This window comes from Oncorhynchus keta, chromosome 30 (genome assembly GCF_023373465.1).
Source record: "Oncorhynchus keta strain PuntledgeMale-10-30-2019 chromosome 30, Oket_V2, whole genome shotgun sequence".
NCBI lineage: Eukaryota > Metazoa > Chordata > Actinopteri > Salmoniformes > Salmonidae > Oncorhynchus > Oncorhynchus keta.
In genome coordinates this window covers 50,990,384-51,012,639 of record NC_068450.1, presented here as the reverse complement: position 1 = coordinate 51,012,639, position 22,256 = coordinate 50,990,384, and the positions used below count along the sequence as shown (strand labels likewise).

The window sequence follows — 22,256 nt, the reverse complement described above, 5'->3', positions numbered from 1 at the left end:
TTATAACCCCTAGTTGTTAACAAACATATATTTATAACATGATCATAAGATATAGTGTGCTATAAGCGCAGCACTTATTAATTAATACCATTATGATTTCCTATTTTACTATTATGAGTTCTTAAATGACCTAAGTTAATTATTTATTCAGGCAGCCATAGGCTGCAAATGGAATGCCGACTTCAGTGGGCAGGATCATGTCGCAAGGATCTGGTACACAATTCCTGTAAGCTGAAAATGTCCCAGTTCTTCCATGGTCTGCATACTCAACAGACATGTCACCGATTGAGCCTGTTTGGGATGCTCTGGATCAATCTGTACGACAGTGTTTAGTTTCCTGCAAAAATCCAGTAACTTCGCACAACCATTTCAAGAGGCGTGGTACAACATTCCACAGGTCACAATCAATAGCCTGATCAACTCTATGACCAACAGCCTATGACCAACTCTGACCAACAGTCTGTATTCCCAGTCATGTAAAATCCATAGATTAGGGCCTAATGAATATAAGGAAATCAGTCAATTGAAATACAGTCGTGGCCAAAGGTTTTGAGAATGACACCAATATAAATTTTCACAAAGTTTGCTGCTTCAGTGTCTTTAGATATTTTTGTCAGATGTTACTTTGGAATTCTGAAGTATAATTACAAATATTTCATAAGTGTCAAAGGCTTTTATTGACAATTACATTAAGTTGATGCAAAGAGTCAATATTTGCAGTGTTGTTGACCCTTCTTTTTCAAGACCTTTGCAATCCTGGCATGCTGTCAATTAACTTCTGGGCCACTGATAGCAGCCCATTCTTGCATAATCAATGCTTGGAATTTGTCAGAATTTGTGGGATTTTGTTTGTCCACCCACCTCTTGAGGACTGACCACAAGTTCTCAATGGGATTAAGGTCTGGGGAGTTTCCTGGCCATGGACCCAAAATATCAATATTTGCCTTATGGCAAGGTGCTCCATCATGCTGGAAAAGGCATTGTTCGTTACCAAACTGTTCCTGGATGGTTGGGAGAAGTTCCTCTCGAAGGATGTGTTTGTACCATTTTTTTTATTCATGGCTGTGTTCTTAGGCAAAATTGTGAGTGAGCCCACTCCCTTGGCTGAGAAGCAAACCCACACATGAATGGTCTCAGGATGCTTTACTGTTGGCATGACACAGGACTGATAGTAGCGCTCACCTTGTTTTCTCCGGACAAGCTTTTTTCCGGATGCCCCAAACAATCGGAAAGGGGATTCATCAGAGAAATAACTTTACCCCAGTCCTCAGCAGTCCAATCCCTGTACCTTTTGCAGAATATCAGTCTGTCCCTGATGTTTTTCCTGGAGAGAAGTGGCTTCTTTGCTGCCCTTCTTGACACCAGGCCATCCTCCAAAAGTCTTCGCCTCACTGTGCGTGCAGATGCACTCACACCTGCCTGCTGCCATTCCTGAGCAAGCTCTGTACTGGTGGTGCCCGGATCCCGCAGTTGAATCAACTTTATGAGACGGTCCTGGCGCTTGCTGGACTTTCTTGGGCGCCCTGAAGCCTCCTTCACAACAATTGAACCACTCTCCTTGAAGTTCTTGATGATCCGATAATGGCAGCAATATCCTTGCCTGTGAAGCCCCTTTTGTGCCATGCAATGATGACGGCACGTGTTTCTTCGCAGGTAACCATGGTTGACAGAGGAAGAACAATGATTCCAAGCACCACCCTCCGTTTGAAGCTTCCAGTCTGTTATTCGAACTCAATCAGCATGACAGAGTGATCTCCAGCCTTATCTTCGTCAACACTCACACCTGTGTTAACGAGAGAATCACTGACATGATGTCAGCTGGTCCTTTTGTGGCAGGGCTGAAATGCAGTGGATATGTTTTTGGGGGGATTCAGTTCATTTGCATGGCAAAGGGGGACTTTGCAATTAATTTAAATTAATCTGATCACTCTTCTTACTGTTCTGGAGTATATACAAATTATTGTCATACAAACTGAGGCAGCAGACTTTGTGAAAATTAATATTTGTGTCATTCTCAACTTTTGGACACTACTGTACATGAACTGTAAATCAGTAAAATCGTTGAAATTGGTGCATGTCGCATTTTTGTTCAGTGTATATATGGGGATAGTTTAATGGTAAAAATAAGCAGTCAAATGCATGTCCCCAATAAATGTGGTTCCTGATCTTTGTTATATCTCTCAGATATAGGACGGACACTTCTGAACAAACTGCCTTTAGATTTTTTGGTGTCTGTGGTTCTATTTAGTGAATGCTATTCAATGCGTTTCTATGGGCTAATAGCAGTAAAGCCAAATTACAATGTGTTTTTATACTTCAGGGGGTCTTAAGATTCCCAATAAAATAGCAAAATGATCCTTGGTATGACTTTCTTAAAGCAATTCCATATAGCTTAGTAGAACCCCCCAGTTGTTTTTTTAAGAAAACCTTTGGTGGCATCCCTTAATCCGGAGGTCATCAAATTATTTGAAAATAAATCTGTTAATTCAGTTATTTTTCAACGCATTTCAATGCATGCCAACGGAACCGGAACAAAGTCTCCCGGTGCGTTTTTGACCGTATCCAGTCAGCTTGAGTGCAAGACGTTTTCCAATTACTTTTTATGACTTCCACAAAATTACCCAAATTACATTATGCATGGTTTGCCTGCTATGAAGTGCCGAGCCCGGGTGTGTGTCTTGTTTTGGCCGGCTGATTGAAGTCGACTGGCCTGAAGTCTTGGCATAGTCCAGCTGGGCCCACAAAACTTTTCTGCAGACTGTCACGTCCACTTATACACTGAGTGATGACAGAGGCCTCCCTTCTCCTTCTCCCCAGCGCTATTATTATTTGGAAAAATTACATGTAACAGTAAAGGAAGGTTTTGGAATAGGTATATTACTACAGGGGGGTTGGTGCCCTATTCCCTTTAGTTATTCCCTTTAGTGCACTAGTGCCCCCCCCCCAGACCTCTAATCAAAAGTTGTGCACTATATAGGGAATAGGGTGCCAAAAGTAGTGCACAACATCTTTAATAGGGGGCCATTTGACGCATGCTACATTTTTATTTAAAAATATATATATATTTTACCTTTATTTAACCAGGTAAGCTAGTTGAGAACAAGTTCTCATTTACAACTGCAACCTGGCCAAGATAAAGCAAAGAAGTGCGACACAAAAACAACAACACAGAGTTACTCATGGGATAAACAAGTGTACATTCAATAACAATAGGAAAACAAGTCTATATACAGTGTGTGCAAATGACGTGAGGAGGAAGGCAATAAATAGGCCATGGTAGCGAAGTGATTACAATTTAGCAGATTAACACTGGAGTGATAAATGAGCAGATGATGATGTGCAAGTAGAGATACTGGTGTGCAAAAGAGCAGAAAGTAAATAAAAACAGTATGGGGATGAGGTAGGTAGATTGGGTGGGTTATTTATAGGTGGACCAAGTACAGCTGCAGCGATCGGTTAGCTGCTCAGATAGCTGTTTAAAGTTAGTGAGGGAAATATAAGTCTCTAGCTTCAGCAATTTTTTATTTTTTTGCTATTCGTTCCAGTCACTGGGAGCAGAGACCTGGAAGGAAAGGCGGCCAAAGGTGTTGGCTTTGAGGATAACCAGTGAGATATAGCTGCTGGAGCGCGTGATACGGGTGGCTGTTGTTATCGTGACCAGTGAGCTGAGATAAGGCGGAGCTTTACTATCATAGACTTAAGTAATGAGGGGCAGCCGACTAGAGCATACAGGTCGCAGTGGTGACTTGTATAAGGGGCTTTGGTAACAAAACGGATGGCACTATGTCAGACTACATCCAGTTTGCTGAGTAGAGTATTGGAAGCTGTAGATGACATCGCCGTCTTCCCTACATGGCAATCGGGGGGAGCATGCAGTGCACATCCCATACCCGCTTGTCTAGAGGAATGCTCTCTGTTGTGTTGAAAGATTTAACTCATGTTGTCCTAACACATCCCTTTCCCACCTGGGCCGTAGAAACTGACGGCAGCTCCCTCTCTCACCCACTCTTCCTCCTTCTCAGTCGGCTCGGAGGGAGGCCAGCCTCCATTATCACCACATTGCGTGGTGGCCGTGAATTTCTCCCCCAACACGTCGTCTCTGCACATGATTTACTGGCGCTCTGCAATGGCTCTAAAATAGCAGTAAACTCCCTCGAGGAGCGTATATTAAATCACTTCCACAAACTGCTTCATGTAACAACTTAACAGGCCCGGTGGAGAAGGAACAGGATGCTACATGTAGCCTAAAACCCTCCCTCCCCTTTCTTGAAGCAGAGAATGTAGTGTAGATCTTTAAGAGGGTACAAGTCCATCAATAAGCAAAGCCCAGAGAGTCAGGATGAGAAGCATCCCAAATAGCACCCTTCCCCTATATAGTGCACTACTTTTGACCAGGTCCCATAGGACCAGCATACAGGGCATTGGTCAAAAGTGTACTGCCATGTGGGCTTTGGGACCCAACCTAGTTTTATTTCAATTAGATTTCTGTTGGCTTTTTTTTTGGGGGGGGGGGGGGTCACGGGAGCCCCCATTTAAAACATTTTTTTTTACATTGTCTTAATTTTCAAATCTCTGTATGTGCCGTTGCCCATTTCTGACCTGTTGCCAAGCTAATTTCCATAGTTACAGTACCACCATCCATTTCGCAACGAAGAAACGGAATACTAAGGCTCTAATCATAGAACGTTAAATCATCAATTCACATTTAATTAACACATTACATTTTCTTCTCTTTTATTCTGGAGATCCCCTTACATAATTGTATTGTTTTATGATGGGGCAGATGTGGATACAGATAAGGAGGGAGAGCGAGTGGGGCACAGAAATTATTTAAGGAATAGACAGTTGGCCGAGCCGGGACTCAAACACCCGTCTCCATGGGGGCACGTGTGGTCCGGATTTGGGAGCGTTACCACTGCGCCAGACTCCGCCGCACCACTTCACATTTCTATGTGGAACTGTGTTCATTGGTTAACATAAGCCTCATATTTACTTTCCACTTCTAGGCATGAGTCAGACGACTACTTCACTAACACAACAGATAGCCTACTCATAGGCCTAATCATTAGGCCTATTGTCATGCTATTCACTCGTTTCTGTACAGCATATGCATGAATAAATCAACTAATGTAGAGAAAAATAGTTGTTGTCCTATGCAGATCTCATAGCGATATGGTGCTGGCAATTGAATTGCTTTTTTAAAATGAACTAACATCACCCACCTATAATCATCATTGTGTTCCCCATTAACTGTACAATGACAGCCTGTGTTTGTGGCATGTTTTCCTTTTCCTGTATATAAATGGATGAATGTGAACTAACTATCTTCAGTACTATAATCATTGTGATCCCAGTTGGGCTGTGTAATGACAGTTATATTGTGTGGTTTATTTCCCCTGCAGCCCACACGCCAGACAACAGCTTCCTGGGCTTTGTGGTGGAGCAACACCTGAACGCCAGCGACATCCGCCACATTGACGAAGTCAAGCGGCAGAACCAGTCGCTGGTCTACGGCAAGGTGGACAACTTCTGGAAGGTACGGCGCTTCAGCTTGTGTATCCCGTGTGGCTGGCATGGCCAGTGTTCAAATTAAACATTCACTCTTGGGGGTGCCTAATGTGTCTTGGTGTTGTCTGACGTTAAAATCTGATCACCCTCATACTTAAAATGTATGAATGCACTCACTGTTGTTTTGGGAAAGTGTGTCTGCTACATAGCATTTATTATAATGTTATTTACATTGTGTACAAACTCTGCTCAGCTCTTAGTTATTTGGGAGCAGTGGTAACGTTTTGTCGTGGACAAAAATATATGCTTTTGTCTACATCAGCATTGAAGGTGAAGCTGAATATGGTAGAGTAGTGTTCTTCAGTTGGAATTTTGAATATCATGTCACCAACTGGAGACTCTCCTTGTTTAGAACAACAAATGATAAGTGATCTAGTTCCCAGACATCAACACTACTAGAATAGAGCTCAAAGAGAAGGAAGTGCTGCTCAGTTGAGTTCAATAGGAAACTGGTCCCATCCCTTGATCACAGGGAAATAGACAACACTGTGGATGCTTTTAAGGAGACTGTAGTGACTGAAGTGACAGTGTCCACTGAGCCTTGCTTTGCACAGAATGCCTTTCAAGATGAAAGCACCAGACACGCTACACCATAAATTCTTGGGACCCGGTATATGGAATCTATTGTAACCCAGTTCCTTAACTCTTGAAAGAAAGTCACTGGAACACTTTGAAAACCTTGGGCAAAGTTTTTTGTTAGATTTAATGGAGACTAGTAGTATTCCTTTAGAAACCATATTCCCAAGTTTCTTATTATTATGTTGATAAATAGTTGATTTCAGCTCTACTCACTGATTAGTTATAATATATTCCAATTCAGACTCTGTTGTGCAGAGGCATTGTCGCAGGGATTATTTCATCTAAGACATAAAGGGTTTATAGATTGTAGCTACACCAGCCACAAGCGTTTTGCGTGCGATTCGCTCATTGGCACATTACACATTGTTGGATTACTGCCTACTCTGTATGTCTTGGTGAGATTTGATAAGGGCTGCGATGATGACAAACATTGTAAAGAAGCCGGTTGGAACATTTTAAGCCAGCCATCTTTCGGAGGTCTAACACACAGGGTGTGCATCCCAAATGGGCCCTGGCCAAAAGTAGTGCACTATAAAGGGAATAGGGTGCCATTTTGGACGCAACCAGTGGAACTCAGGCGGAAGCAGATTCTACAAACAAAAAAGCAGGTAATTTCAGATCTGTGGCGAACAACGCCTAGCTTTTATCATAGCTGACACATAGTCGGCAGATGAGAGTTGAGATGCCAGTCATGCCACTCATAACCCAACCTGGTCATCCCGGTTAAGAGACCTGGGTTCAAATAGTATTTATTTTCTCTCAAAGGTGTATTAGATTGAGCCTGGTGTACCAGATGCGCAGGGTTTGCACTTTTGGGACTATTCGATTGGTGCCATTGCGCCAGGTCATTCAACAACAAATGCTATTTGAACTCAGGTCTGTGACCACACAAAGAAATGACCATGTCTTGCAGAACCAGCATCCACACACAACACTTTTTGTCTAACACAACAGGCCTATATTAACCATGTAGTGCGGCTTGCCACACGCCCTCTCAAACCCGCATGCGGCACAGCACAGTGGGCCATTTAGTCTCTCTTAAAGGGCAGAGTGCCAAACTCCCATCACTTCTCCTTGAAAATCATTAGCAGCTAATCAGACACCCCGCCGTGTTCATTACCTCAGTTTTTAATTAAACAGCCATTTCAGAGGAGTCTGGTAATGAATGAACATGAGAAGAAAAGGCCTCCCTCGCACTTTCCCTCCCTGAATCTGCGGGTGCTGGCTACAGTGCCTTGTGAGGGACTACTGTGATGATGTCACGAGACCTGATCGGCTATTTGCTTTTCATCAAGGAAACCAGGAAACAGCCTTTCAACTCCCTCATATCTTGGGATTGTGGTATTTACTGCTCCCTACAAGGCTAGAACATGAGGGGTGGGCGTACAAAAATAAGAGGTCAGAGATCCTGTGTAGTAAGACATCTAGTACCAAGTGCTTTCGCGACTTTAACAACATTCAGGGACCAAACAAACATCATTGCCTCCAATCGCTTTGTCTCTGGTCATTTGTTTTTCCCATGTAATGTCACACAGAACCCAGAAGCTCTTCACTAAGGGGAATATTCCCTATCTCTTATCAGTATGCTGAAGTGCACCGCTAGCTTCTCTCTTCCCCTCTCTGCAGCTGTGTGAATGGAGCCGTTTGCGTCCCAAATGGCACCCTGGTCCAAAGTAGTGCGCTATGTAGGGAATAGGGTGCCGTTTGTGGTGCAGCAATTGTGTGCGGAGGTCTGATTTATAACGGGTACAGAATGGACGGTAATTGCTGTATCCATATAGGAGAGATTTATCGGCTTTATGAGTGGCTTTAAATGTAATTAGGCACAGCAGAGGAGGCATCTGTCTGCCGTCACTGTGTGGTCTACATACTCGAGCACAACTTTCAGATCATTTCACCGGCAAACTCTAATGAGAATAATCCACTATTCTTGCTGTCTGGAGTGCCTCCATGCGTATCGCTGCTCTCGTGCTAGTAAATGTGTTGCCGAAGTATTAAATCTCAATTAGAGCAAAATGTATAATTTATTACTTAGGCTACACAATGGTTTTGATTTGAGTTAATGAATTTAAAAAAAGGTCTGGTATGATTTGGTAGTAGTTAACTGCAATGAAAGATGAAGTAAAGGTAGGCTGTTAACTCCAATGCAGGAACTTATCATAGTTATCAAGGTGCCATTTCCATAACATCAACCTTCAGTCCTACTTTTCCCCATGAACATACAGTTGAAGTCTGAAGTTTACCTTAGACAAATACATTTAAACTTCGTTTTTCACAATTCCTGACATTTAATCCGAGTAAAAATGACCTGTTTTAGGTCAGTTAGGATCACCACTTTTTTTTAAGAATGTGAAATGTCAGAATAATAGTAGAGGGAATTATTTATTTAAACTTTTATTTATTTCATCACATTACCAGTGGGTCAGAAGTTTACATACACTCAATTATTATTTGGTAGCATTGCCTTTAAATTGTTTAACTTGGGTCAAATGTTTTGGGTAGCCTTCCACAAGCTTGGGTGAATTTTGTCCCATTCCTCCTTACAGAGCTGGTGTAACTGAGTCAGGTTTGTAGGCCTCCTTGCTCGCACACTTTTTTTTCAGTTCTGCCCACAAATTCTCTATAGAACTGGGTTGAGGTCAGGGCTTTGTGATGGCCACTCCAATACCTTTACTTTGTTTTCCTCAAGCCATTTTGCCACAACTTTGGAAGTATGCTTGGGGTCATTATCCATTTGGAAGACCCATTTGCGGCCAAGCTTTAACTTCCTTACTGATATCTTGAGATGTTGCTTCAATATATCCACATAATTCTCCTACCTCATGATGCCATCTATTTTGTGAAGTGCACCAGACCCTCCTGCAGCAAAGTACCCACACACATGATGCTGCCACCCTGTGCTTCAAGGTTGGGATGGTGTTCTTCAACTTTTAAGCCTCCCCCTTTTTCCTACAAACGTAACGATGGTCATTATGGCCAAACAGTTCTATTTTTGTTTCATCAGACCAGAGGACATTTCTCCAAAAAGTACGATCTTTGTCCCCATGTGCAGTTCAAAACCATGGTCTGGCTTTTTTTATGGCGGTCTTGGAGCAGTGGCTTCTTCCTTGCTGAGCGGCCTTTCGGGCTATGTTAATATGGGACTCGTTTTTACTGTGGATACAGATACGTTTGTACCTGTTTCCTCCAGCATCTTCACAAGGTCATTGCTGTTGTTCTGGGATTGATTTGCACTTTTCGCACCAAAGTACGTTCATCTCTAGGAGACAGAATGCGTCTCCTTCCTGAGCAGTATGATGGCTGCGTGGTCCCATGGTGTTTATACTTGCGTACTTGATAAAGGAATGTATATGTTTAAAGTAATGACTAAAGAATTCCACCCTGAAATGTATTTAACGGTGTGAAATGTATTAGAATTATAAGACTATAATCCAATAATGTATGTGTGGGACAAGTTAAGAGGGATAAATGTATGGTTGAGAAAACAGAGGCTGGTAGACTACACATGACCTGGTTATGGCTCTGAAAAAGCTGACAACAGGAAAGAGGGCCCTTCCAAGGCCTCTAATCTAGGGAGGAGAGGAACTGCGAGAAACTGCCAAGGCTGGTAGAAAAGTGATACGAGTGTGTGTGGGGGGAATTCTCTTGACAACTTGGTCCTTCGAGCCGGATCTCAATACCTGTTTCTGTCATCCCATGGGAGTGGCGAAAACCGTGCACTAGCTTAAAGACCTGGCCCCATTCTGAGGGTTCTTTACAGGCCGATGGCGAACTGGTACACGACAGAAACGGTGATGAGATCCAACCAAAATTTGAATCTCAGCTGCAAGGATAAGGTCAGTAATCTTTATTAATTCGTTTCGGGGTTAACCTCTCTAGGGTACATGGGACGGTAGCGTTCCACCTCGTCAACAGCCAGTGAACATGCAGGGTGCCAAATTCAAAACAACAGAAAATAAGTAAAATAAGTATTTGGTCACCTACAAACAAGCAAGATTTCTGGCTCACAGACCTGTAACTTCTTCTTTAAGAGACTCCTCTGTCCACCACTCGTTACCTGTATTAATGGCACCTGTTTGAACTTATCAGTATAAAAGACACCTGTCCACAACCTCAAACAGTCACACTCCAAACTCCACTATGGCCAAGACCAAAGAGCTGTCAAAGGACACCAGAAACAACATGTTAGACCTGCACCAGGCTGGGAAGACTGAATCTGCAATAGGTAAGCAGCTAGGTTTGAAGAAATCAACTGCGGGAGCAATTATTAGGAAATGGAAGACATACAAGACCACTGATAATCTCCCTCGATCTGGGGCTCCACACAAGATCTCACCCCGTGGGGTCAAAATGATCACAAGAACGGTGAGCAAAAATCCCAGAACCACACGGGGGGACCTAGTGAGCTGGGACCAAAGTAACAAAGCCTACCATCAGTAACACACTACGCCGCCAGGGACTCATATCCTGCAGTGCCAGACGTGTCCCCCTGCTTAAGCCAGTACATGTCCAGGCCCGTCTGAAGTTTGCTCAAGAGCATTTGGATGATCCAGAAGAAGATTGGGAGAATGTCATATGGTCAGATTAAACCAAAATATAACTTTTTGGTAAAAACTCAACTCGTTGTGTTTGGAGGACAAAGAATGCTGAGTTGCATCCAAAGAACACCATACCTACTGTGAAGTATGGGGGTGGAAACATCATGCTTTGGGGCTGTTTTTCTGCAAAGGGACCAGGACGACTGATCCATGTAAAGGAAAGAATGAATGGGGCCATGAATCGTGAGATTTTGAGTGAAAACCTCCTTCCATCAGCAAGGGCATTGAAGATGAAACGTGGCTGGGTCTTTCAGCATGACAATGATCCCAAACACACCGCCCGGGCAACGAAGTCCGTGTTGCCCAGCAATAGCCCCAAAACATCACTGCTCTAGAGGAGATCTGCATGGAGGAATGGGCCAAAATACCAGCAACAGTGTGTGAAAACCTTGTGAAGACTTACAGAAAACGTTTGACCTCTGTCATTGCCAACAAAGGGTATATAAACAAAGTATTGAGAAACTCATTTTTCTCATTTTGTCTGTCATAGTTGAAGTGTACCTATGATGAAAATTACAGGCCTCATCTTTTTAAGTGGGAGAACTTGCACAATTGGTGGCTGACTAAATACTTTTTTGGGGGGACATCTTCCCTCTTTCTTTCTACGTGTCCTTGTTTTGTATGTTGTGTTTTGTATTATTTGTTCTGCACCCAGAACTCTGGGTCTTGTTGTTCCTGTATGCTCTTTTATGTTTAGATAAGAATTGTATACCTGTCTTGTATACCTATACACCATTCTTGTGTGTGTTTTAATAAAAAATATTTGAAACATAAATAAAAAATTTTTTTTTTAAAGATATCCGCCATGTTGTGTAGTCGACAGAAGTCAGAAATTGCATTATCTTTGATGATCTTCATCAGTATGCACTCCCAGGAATCCCAGTTCCACAATAAATGTTTGTTTTGTTCGATAATGTCCATCATTTATTTCCAAATACCTCCTTGTTGTTCGCGCGTTCAGTACATAATCCAAACTCATGCAAATCCAGCGGAAAGTACAGAAGAAAAGTCCAAAAAGTTCCGTTACAGTCCGTAGAAACATGTCAAACGAAGTATAGAATCCATCTTTAGGATGTTTTTAACATAAATCTTCAATAATGATCCAACCGGAGAATTCCTTTGTCTGTATAATTGCAATAGAACAGAGCTCCAGAGCTCGCTCTCACGTGAACGCAAGAGTCTGAGCTCATGGCTCTCTGGCAGACCTCTGACTCATTCCACTCTCATTTGCCCCCACCTCACAGTAGAAGCATCAAACAAGGTTCTAAAGACTGTTGACATCTAGTGGAAGCCTTGGGAAGTGCAATATGACCCCATAGACACTGTGTATTCGATAGGCCAAGAGTTGAAAAACTACAAACCCCAGATTTCCCACTTCCTGTTTGGATATTTTCTCAGGTTTTTGCCTGCCATTTGAGTTCTGTTATACTCACAGACATCATTCAAACGGTTTTAGAAACTTCAGAGTTTTTAAAATCCAAATGTACTAATTATATGCATATTCTAGGCAGTTTAATTTGGGCACGCTTTTCATCCAAAATTCCCAATGCTGCCCCCTACCCTAGAGAAGTTAAGTTTAAAAACTTGCTTAAAATGTACTTTAATTGACTGAATTAAATTCCTCTAGTGCATTAGTCAAAATAGTGGGAAAGGGTTGATTCTTAAAACTAACAGAATTGATTTGTATCTGGTATACCGTCCATATAATCTAATGTAGAGTGTTTTTAAATACAAAATATCTATTTTAGTGTTGCGGCACTGCGTACCAGATCACTGAAACAAGGGGACTGGTCTGAAATGATTCGTGGTAGTTAAGTCCATTACCAAAAGAAACTACCCTGTATTGAGATAGACCGAGACTGTTGAAAATATACAGGGGGGATTGAACTTGTTGAGTATTGGTGTTGAGATGCATTCAAATAATTAACAGATAGAAATCCCGCTAGGATTGAACTTGTTGAGTATTGGTGTTGAGATGCATTCAAATAATTAACAGATAGAAATCCCGCTAGGTTGAACTTGTTGAGTATTGGTGTAGAGATACATTAAAATAGTTAACAGATAGAAATCCAATTAAAAAGGGTTTAGGATTATTCTAAGAACGTGTGTAGGTAAATAACAACCATATAATCCTATACCGTATAGGAGAATTTTCTAAAAAAACAAAAAACAACATCAGAGGATACCATGGGTGGCAAATCCTCATAGGAGGTCCCGGGATGTACCGGGATGAGAGATATATGGAGTCAAAAGACAAAATAAATGTATATTATGGCCCAAAATGGAGAAAGGGGTACGGGTTCACTGGAGGTTTAGACACAGATCAGTTAGAAGCCATGATCATACAAATGCATAAGAATTGCAGGGATAATGAGGGAAAACAGCAGGTAGAATGATTAGACACAGCCAGGGTGCGGCTAGCTGAAGCTAGAAAGAGAACGGAGGGAGCAAAGAAAAAGGAAGTAACTAAGAAAGAAGAAGTAACTAGCCAACAGTATCTAATGGCCACTCTTGGAGAGATAGCCGAGAAGGGTGGAGGTGAGAAAAGACAAAGAACTTTGAAGAGAGAAGACAGAGAGGGACCTAAATGTTACAACTGTAGCAAGACAGGACATTTGGCCAAGGAGTGTGAGGAACCATGCATGCGCTGCGATAAGGTGGGCCACAATCACAGAGACTGTAGAAAGAATAAGGACAGGGGACAAAGGCAAGAAGAGAGAGAAAAAGGTCAGGCGCCCACAACCAGACTCAGAAGAGGAAAAGAACAGAAAGGAGCAGAGTATCTAATAGTAACTATTAGGGTAATTGTAGATAAGCATAAAGGAGGCTTTAAGGGAAGAGACCCAGGAAACGAGGGGAAATAGTGGACAGGATCAGACGATAGAAAGTGTTTCAATTGCGATAAGACAGGACATGTCGCCCGGGAGTGTAAGGCTCCCTGTAAACATTGTGACCGAGTAGAACATTACCACCGAAACTGCAAACATAAGGGGAAGGACAGGCGCGACAATAGAGGGAGAAAGAGAGAGACCGAGACAACGAGAGCGAGAGCAGAGATATGGATATGAGACAGCACCAACTTTTTATTAAATATCACTGATTCCTTACGCTGAGAAATGTACTACATTTGCGACAGAAAAAAAGGTCATTGACAGTGCTATTGTTTGTACAGATGAATGTGGTACCTTCAGGCATTTCTAAATTGCTTCCAAGGATGAACCAGACTTGTGGAGGTCTACAATGTTTTTTCTGAAGGCTTGGCTGATTTATTTTATTTATTGATTTTCCCACGATGCCAAGCAAAGAGGCACTGAGTTCAAAGGTAGGCCTTGAAATACATCCACAGGTACACCTCCAATAGTCTAATTGACATCATTTGAGTCAATCAGAAGCTTCTAAAGCCATGACATAATTTTCTGGAATTTTCCAAGCTGTTTAAAGGCACGGTCAACTTAGTGTACGTAAACTTCTGACCCACTGGAATTGTAATATAGTGAATTATAAGTGAAATAATCTGTCTGTAAACAATTGTTGGAAGAATGACTTGTGTCATGCACAAAGTAGATGTCCTAACCGACTTGCCAAAACCATAGTTTGTTAACAAGAAATTGGTGGAGTGGTTGAAAAATGGGTTTTAATGATTCCAACCTAAGTGTATGTAAACTTCCGACTTCAACTGTAGGTGTCATCTGTAGGTGTACTACATTATACAACGGGGTGGTTCTAATCGTGGATGCTAATTGGTTAAAACCGTGTTCTAGCCGGTGTCTATTCCACAAGTTAACTCCTGCCAAGGCTATGATGCTGAAATGCCTATTTACTGTTCCATCTCACTGACCAATCCACTGTCTCATCAGCACAACCAGAGAATTTATAAACTTGATCTCTACTGTAAAAAAAAACATGACATCATCTCCCCTTCCTTTTCGACTAGCCTTGGGTTTTCAACAGTGGAAATTTGTAAAAACCTTGCTGTCTGTCTCCGACCTTTGCAACATGGTTTCAATATTGAAATTCAATCTCCACTGTCCCATTGAGAATTAAAGTGGATGGACAAGACATACCGCTTCATGAAATCATGAATCGGCATAATTTTATGGATATATATACAAAGAAATGTCAATAGGTCAAACCAAATGAAAGTGTCCTGCGGAAAAGTGAATTAATCTCCCGGTGTCTGCGAGAAAGCAGACTGAACCAGGATTTCCTTTAGGATTTTACCCGTGCTTAGCTCAATTCCGTATATTTTTTATCCTGAAAACCACCCCACCCAGTGCTTAACAATTACAAGCATGCCCATAACATGAATCAGCCACCACTATGCTTGAAAATATAGAGAGTGGTACTCCGTAATGTGTTGTATTGAATTTGCACCGAAGTTAACACTTTGTATTCAGGACAAAAAGTGAATTGCTTTGCCACATTCTTTGCAGTATTACTTTAGTGCCTTGTTGCCATCAGGATGCATGTTTTGAAATGTATAGACTTACTTTTTTCACTCTGTTAAGGTAGTATTATGTAGTAGCTAAAGTGATGTTGATCCATCCTCAGTTTTCTCCTATCACAGCCATTAAACTTTGTTACTGTTTTAAAGGAGGCCTGTATCTTTGTAGTGACTGGGTAACACTATCCAAAGTGTAATTAATATCTTCATCATGCTGAAAGGGATTCAATGTTTGCAAATTTGTTTTTACGTATCTACCAACAGGTGCCCTTTGTGAGGCACTGGAAAACAGCCCTGGTCTTTGTGGCTGAATCTGTGTTTGTATGTGTGGGGTAGGAGGTAGTCATTCAAAAACCATGTTAAACACTATTATTGCACACAGTGAGTCCATGCAACTTATTATGTGACTTGTTAAGCAAATGTTTACCCCTGAACTTATTTAGGCCATAACAAAGGGTTGAATACTTATTGACTCAAGACATTTCAGCTTTTCATTTTTAATGAATTTGTTTTAAATATATTTGCACGGTTAACCGGGCCTCGACTTTAACTTGGGCCTAACAACACTCGTTCCAATATATCCTCAACACTGGCTTCTCTGGCATTATCACTTATATATCTTACTCCTCAAGTGCACAATGGCAGTAGGTAGCACGTGGAATACTGATGCCTTTGGCTGCTGACTCACTCCCTTTACATTGTCCAGGTCAGCCATGGGATGTGAACCAGCAACCCTCAGGTTAATAGCCCTAAACAACACCACCAACAGTGTCCAAGAGCTACAATGCAAACTGGTTGAATCTACCAGGTCATCTCGAACAGTCACAGACATGTTTGAAGTGGGAGAGAGAAGGTGATAACCGAGCAGCCAAAAAGCAGGCCTCTCAAGGAGCCGTTGCCACGGCAACCCGGCTTGAGCCGAGCACACTCACCGAGGCAGGATGAAGGGTGACTGTTGGTTGCGGCTCTGCCGCACTCTGAAACAGCAGTTGTTTGAGTCTTGTTGTTGTGAGATTAGGTGGTTGAGGCTGTGTGTACTTTGGAGGTCCTGGGCTGGCGTGATTACACGTGGTCTGCGGATTCTCTAAAACGACGTGCCACACCTGTCAGATGGATGGATTAATTTGGCAAATGAGAAATACTCATTAACAGTTTGAAACAATTTTGTACACACAATTTGAGAGAAATATGCTTTGTGCATATGGAACATTTCTGTGATCTTTTATTTCAGCTCATGAATCATGCGACCAATACTTTACATGTTGCGTTTATATTTTTATTCAGAATAGAAAGTGCGGTGAGAATATAGACAGCGAGAGGGTGGGTGAGAAAAAGAGAGGAAGAGAGAAAGATGGAGGTAGGGAAGGAGAGACGGTGGGAGGGTGTGAACATGGAGATGGAGAGAGAAAGTTAGACACAGACAGAGAGCGGGAGGGAGGGGGGGAGGGAGGGAGGGATGGATATAAAAAAAGAAACACCGGTCCCCCTGGCCTTAGATCAGGGGAGGATGACACTGGTGTTTGAAATGCTAATGTTGGCTGACAGACAGCACCCACAGTCCTCCCAGTGCACAAAGATCCATCAATGTAACCCTGACATGTTTTTCCTCACTGAGCCACTCACAGACACGCTTGGGCGCATACACTAGCGTGTGCACTCGCACACGTACAAATACTCAGGCTTACAAACAAACCCACACATATTCTTCTAGCTGTACAGAAAAACTCACTGAAATATAGGCTACATCCAGGCTGTATCACCACCGGCCGTGATTGGGAGTCCCATAGGGCGGCGCACAATTGGCCCAGCGTCGTCCGGGTTTGGCCGATGTAGGCCGTCATTGTAAAACAAGAATTCCTTCTTAACTGACTTGCCTAGTGATAGAGGAATTCTAAATTCCTTTATGCTTTAATTGCCAAAACCAATTCGCACTCATTTCTAATTCATTAATGAATTGTAAGTTCATTAATTATGCATGAAGTAGATCGAGACCAGTCTTTAAAAGCCAGGTAAAGAGTGTTTAATTCCAGAGAGTACTAACTACATACACAGATTTCCACAGGTTATAAACTCAAAATGACATCATCAGTTTCCCACGATAGCCCCGTTGTTTTTTGTTTAGGTCCGGAGATGCTTTCTACTCCCCTCATAAACCAGACATTACAACCTGTCTAGAAGATATACTTTTCTCCTACCAATGGAACAAAACCCAAACATTCTTATCTTGTCTGAAAAGCTTTTTCTCCCCCTTAACCTTCCCAAGAGGCACAGACAATCAAATTAGTTCTGCTTACATTTTCAGTAACAGCTTAACCAATAACTTTTACTTTTCATATCATAACATAATAGTATTAGAATAAATGGTTCTAATCAATAATGTATACATAATTAATCATCTTAACTACAATTTCCTCTAACACCTAGTTAAATAAAAAGAACACACGACTGATGAATCAGGAACAGACTTACAAACGTACCAAGATACGGTATCTGGAGAATCCAAGGGCTGTGATTCTCTACAACTGAATGCAGTTCTATTTTGTAGAACAAAAAAATGATGGATAGTGAACAATGCCGGAAAAGCCTTTGTGCAAACAAACTTCCAATCAAATATTTTACATTGTTTACTATCCAGCATCGACTTATTTTTGTTCTATAGTATTTCATCCCATGATCAAAGAGCAACTCATGGATGAACTATAAACCAAAGAAGTGCTCCTCTGCTGTTCTATTTTAATTGGATTCAATGAAGCTCATAACCCATTACAAATGATTTAGCGTTAGGTCATATTGCCCCTGTGAGAGTACATGGGTTGTATTCACACTTGGTAGGTTCTCTCCACTGCCAGAATAATCTGCTCCAGTATCCCAACACATGCTGGTGAGCCCTGCATAACACGAGGGCCTCTTCGGCTTAGCTCAATGGGCTAACGCAGTCTTGTCAAACAATACAAAACCTCCGAAAGGGAAAGAGGGATACCTAGTCAGTTGTACAACTGAATGCATTCAACTGAAATGTGTCTTCCGCATTTAACCCAACTCCAGAACACATTCACACACACACATACTTTTCCAGGTGATTTACAATGTAATAAAAGCCTATCCTCTCTCGTTTTGATCATCTGCCCCAAGCTGATGTACTGGTTTGATTATTTCCCTAATACTACTCCCCATAAAGGCTAAGGAAGGCAGTGAATCAGCTTCCTCACCAAAGTCAGCCTGACATCATGTTGTCTTCATTATCTTGGTCCTCGGGTCAATGTCCCTCAGTTTTCATTTACAGGTGGGAGGCACACAAGTGCTTGCGCGCACACACATACTCGCATTTGCACACTAGCGTAGACACTCTCACACAAACACACACACTGACAGGATTTCTCTGAACAACACAGAAGGTATAAGTTACTTACAATAAACCAGCATGTCCTCATTCCAGAAACGACACTGAACTGGAATAATGTTCTTTAATTAAGAACCTTTTATGGAGTGAGATTAGACTCTTAATTTGGTAAATATACAGTACCAGTCAGAAGTTTGGACACACCTACTCATTCAAGGGTTTTTCTTTATTTTTACTGTTTTCTACGTTTGTAGAATAATAGTAAAGACATCAAAACTAACACGTATAGAATAATGTAGTTACCAAAAAAGTGATAAACAAATCAAAATATATTTTAGATTCTTCAAAGTAGCCACCCTAATTGACATAGTAAAAGAAGGAAGCATGTATGGAATACAAATATTCCAAAACATACATCCTGTTTGCAACAAGGCACTAAAGTAGTACTGTAAAATAATTGTGGCAAGCAAATCACTTTTTTATCCTGAATATAAAGTGTTATGTTTGGGGCAAATACAATACAACACATTACTGAGTACCACTCTCCATATTTTCCAGCATAGTGGTGGCTGCATCATGTTATGGGTATGATTGTAATGATTAAAATAAACTGAATGGAGCTAAGCACAGGCAAACTCCAGACACTGGGAGATGAATTCACCTTTCAGCAGGACAATTTACAACTATTGGATGTGCAATTACACGTACATATTTGCTTGTGGATCTGTATTTCTTGTTTACAGAATTTTCAGACTCCCTTTCTACTGGTTTTGTTGTACAATCCACAAATGTGGCTATAGTGTCCATATTAGGACACCCTCAGTCTATGCAGGAGATGACTGTCCTTTCCTCCTTTCTTAGATCCCTTTCCTCCTATGATATCTCCCTTTTCTTTCCTCCTTTCCTCCCCTCCTTTGCTTTTCAGTTTTTTCTAGTGAATGATCCCGAGTGGCCGATTTTACAGTTTTGACTTAAATCTGCTTGAAAATCTATGGCAAGACAACCAACTTGACAGAGCTTGAAGAATTTTGATTAAAAAATCATGGGCAAATGTTGCACAATCCACAGTCTTAGACACGTACCCCAAAAGACTGTGTTTCTAACATGCATTGATTGGCTCAAGGGGCTAAATACTTATTTTATCAAAGTATAGCAATGTTTTATTTTTCTTCATCTTTGACTATATAGAGTATTTTGTGTAGATCATTGACAAAAAATAACTGAATCCATCCAAGACTATAGATCAAGACCAACTAGAAAGCATGCACACACATTTATCACAAACATTTGTCGTAAGAAAATAGTTACGCTAATCAAAAATGAAGATGTATCAAAAACCGTATCCATCTTGAGAAAATAGGCCTAGCTGTATGATATCTTCACGTGTACATAGCCTATGCCTTTTTTGTGATGACCATCCTCAACCAACGCTTTACATGTTTCAACTGACTGGAGTTCTCAGAAAAACAGCACAGAAGGTATGAGTGACCCTCCAGACATGAATAAACCAAACCAGTTAAGCGAGTGTAAGCTATAATGTTGCTATAGCAAACACCTCATTCCAGTCCTCACATACCGACAGCAGACCTGCGGACATGACCCCTCGCCCTAGAGAAAGTTCCGCTCCGGTTCAATTACATGTGTATTTGTATTTGATATACTTCTTGTCTGTGTATTTGAGTATTTTTCAAATGTGGCCAAATTATTATTATTAAATGATTTCCTACTATTTTAAACTATTTTGAAATGCTTGTTTCCAAATACGTTACTTCAAATACCCCTATGACCAAACAGACCTGGTTTCAAATTCAAGGAGTATTTAAATATTTGTATTTAAAAATGCCAATACTTTCAAATTGTATTTCCAAATGCATTCCAATACGACTTACTTCAAATACTTACTTTGAAATGTCTTTGAAAATAATTGGGCTAGACTACAAATAGCCGAGCCCTAGCCTGTAGCCATACTACTGGCCTAAACAGCCCTCACCCCCTTATAGGCACGGCACTGAGAATGAACAATCAGTCTGCACTGCGGTAACTTGTGGGATTCACTGTTGTAATCATATATCATCATCACCATTTCCATACTTTTGCCATTCTAGTGTGTGTGTGTGTGTGTGTGTACACAATCCACGCCTTCCTACTCTCCACTCTTCTACCGTAACCTTCCTCTAACCCTCCACCCAAGCCCCAGCTCTCTGGGGTACACATATTAGAGAGTAGACATTTCACCATCTAATTACAGGTAGCCACCTCCACCCTGCCTGGATCTCTGCTCTCTCTAAGTCTGAGAACCAAACAGCAACCTGTTCCCTTTATAGTGCACTACTGTTGACCAAGGCCTATTGGGCTTTGGTCAAAAGTAGTGCACTATATAGGGAATAGGGTGCCATTTGGGACTCAGACTCTAAGGCTCCCATTACAACGGGCTGCCAGGAGGCATCTGATAGGGCATCCCTAGGGGCCGGGCGACTGGCCTGTGTAAGACACACTCAAAGGAGAGCCTGATGTACTGTAGTCACTCCACTGTTCTCCTTCCTGTTCCTAAAGCTAACAAAGGATGCTGTGTGCGCTGGAGACATTCTGTATCAGCCTGCTTTGCACAGAAAGAATTAGCTTTTAGGCAGGTTGATTTGTTTTTGGAATGTTTCGAATATGGATTTTCATAGAAGTTCGAATTTTTGGGGGAACGTTGTCTAAGTTATGAGTTACCGACACATTCTTTCTGATAGTCTTTAATAAAGAAACATTTTGACCAAGTTAATCTGCTCATGTTGTGAGCGTGTGTGTGCTTGTGTGGTACACTGATAGCCTATGCCTATAGACAGAAAATATTGTAGCCTTATGTTGAAAGGCTGCCAATTTATTGATTGTGTAAGGCATGGTATAAGAAATATCAGGAGAACTTCTCTCTTCAATTATGAATCTTTAATTAACTCTCTGGACGGTAGGCCGACATGTTCTCTTAAATCGCAATTGTTGGAAAGGAAGTGGGAATGCAGGAGACTCCATCCTTCCGTAGCCTATTTGAATTGTACAGGCTATAAACCTGCCTTTAGTTTAAAATGTTAAACTGTACACCACAAGTAAATTATATTAGAAGGGCCTACAACCAAAAATGCATGTTCACTGCCAGATAAGACAAAAAAAACTGCTGACTTGCAGGGCAAGATCTGGTCCACACATATTCTAAACTGATTTTTTTGTTAAATGATCAGATCCTGTCGGGTTGGAAATGACTTGCTAATGTGTGGTGCCAGCGCAGTTTGCCACTACCTGAGCACACCTGTGGGCTGCTTGGAAGGATGTACGTGCGTGGGTGAGAGGAAAGCAGCTGTTCCAGTCTCTTGTTCCTTGCTTCAGTTTAAACGGCAGCCCTGCCGCAGCCTACCATTAGGGGTTTCTCCGGGGAGGATGTCGCTATCGATGCTTGATCAAACTGGTTATCCCCTCCCGCTGTCTGCTTGTCGCCTGAATCCTATCCTTCACTATATTGCATTTTTCTTTCTATGAGCAGTGCAGTGAAAAAATATGCCTGATGAGTACTAGCCAATTTTATGGACTAGTTTAGGAATGTTCTGCATTCAAAGTATTTAGGTGTGACAGCTCAGGAAATTGTTGCAAACATTAGACCTACCTAAAGTGTTATAATTAAGACTTCTCAAATCGTATGAACAAATCTCTTACTTACTTATGATGTATTTTTTTTTACTGTAAATCGCCA

The 22,256-nt window shown here is 41.6% G+C and overlaps 1 protein-coding gene across 3 annotated transcripts in view; it reads left to right on the top strand.

The window, feature by feature from the left end:
• The window catches only part of LOC118363989 (alpha-1,6-mannosylglycoprotein 6-beta-N-acetylglucosaminyltransferase A-like), a 117,113-nt gene that overhangs the window by 82,242 nt on the left and 12,615 nt on the right, over positions 1–22,256 (top strand). For all 3 annotated transcript variants that reach the window (XM_052488511.1, XM_052488512.1, XM_052488510.1), the window contains one exon: positions 5,403–5,536. In XM_052488511.1, the coding sequence (XP_052344471.1) occupies positions 5,403–5,536 (134 nt within the window). The remainder of the gene's footprint in view (positions 1–5,402; positions 5,537–22,256) is intronic.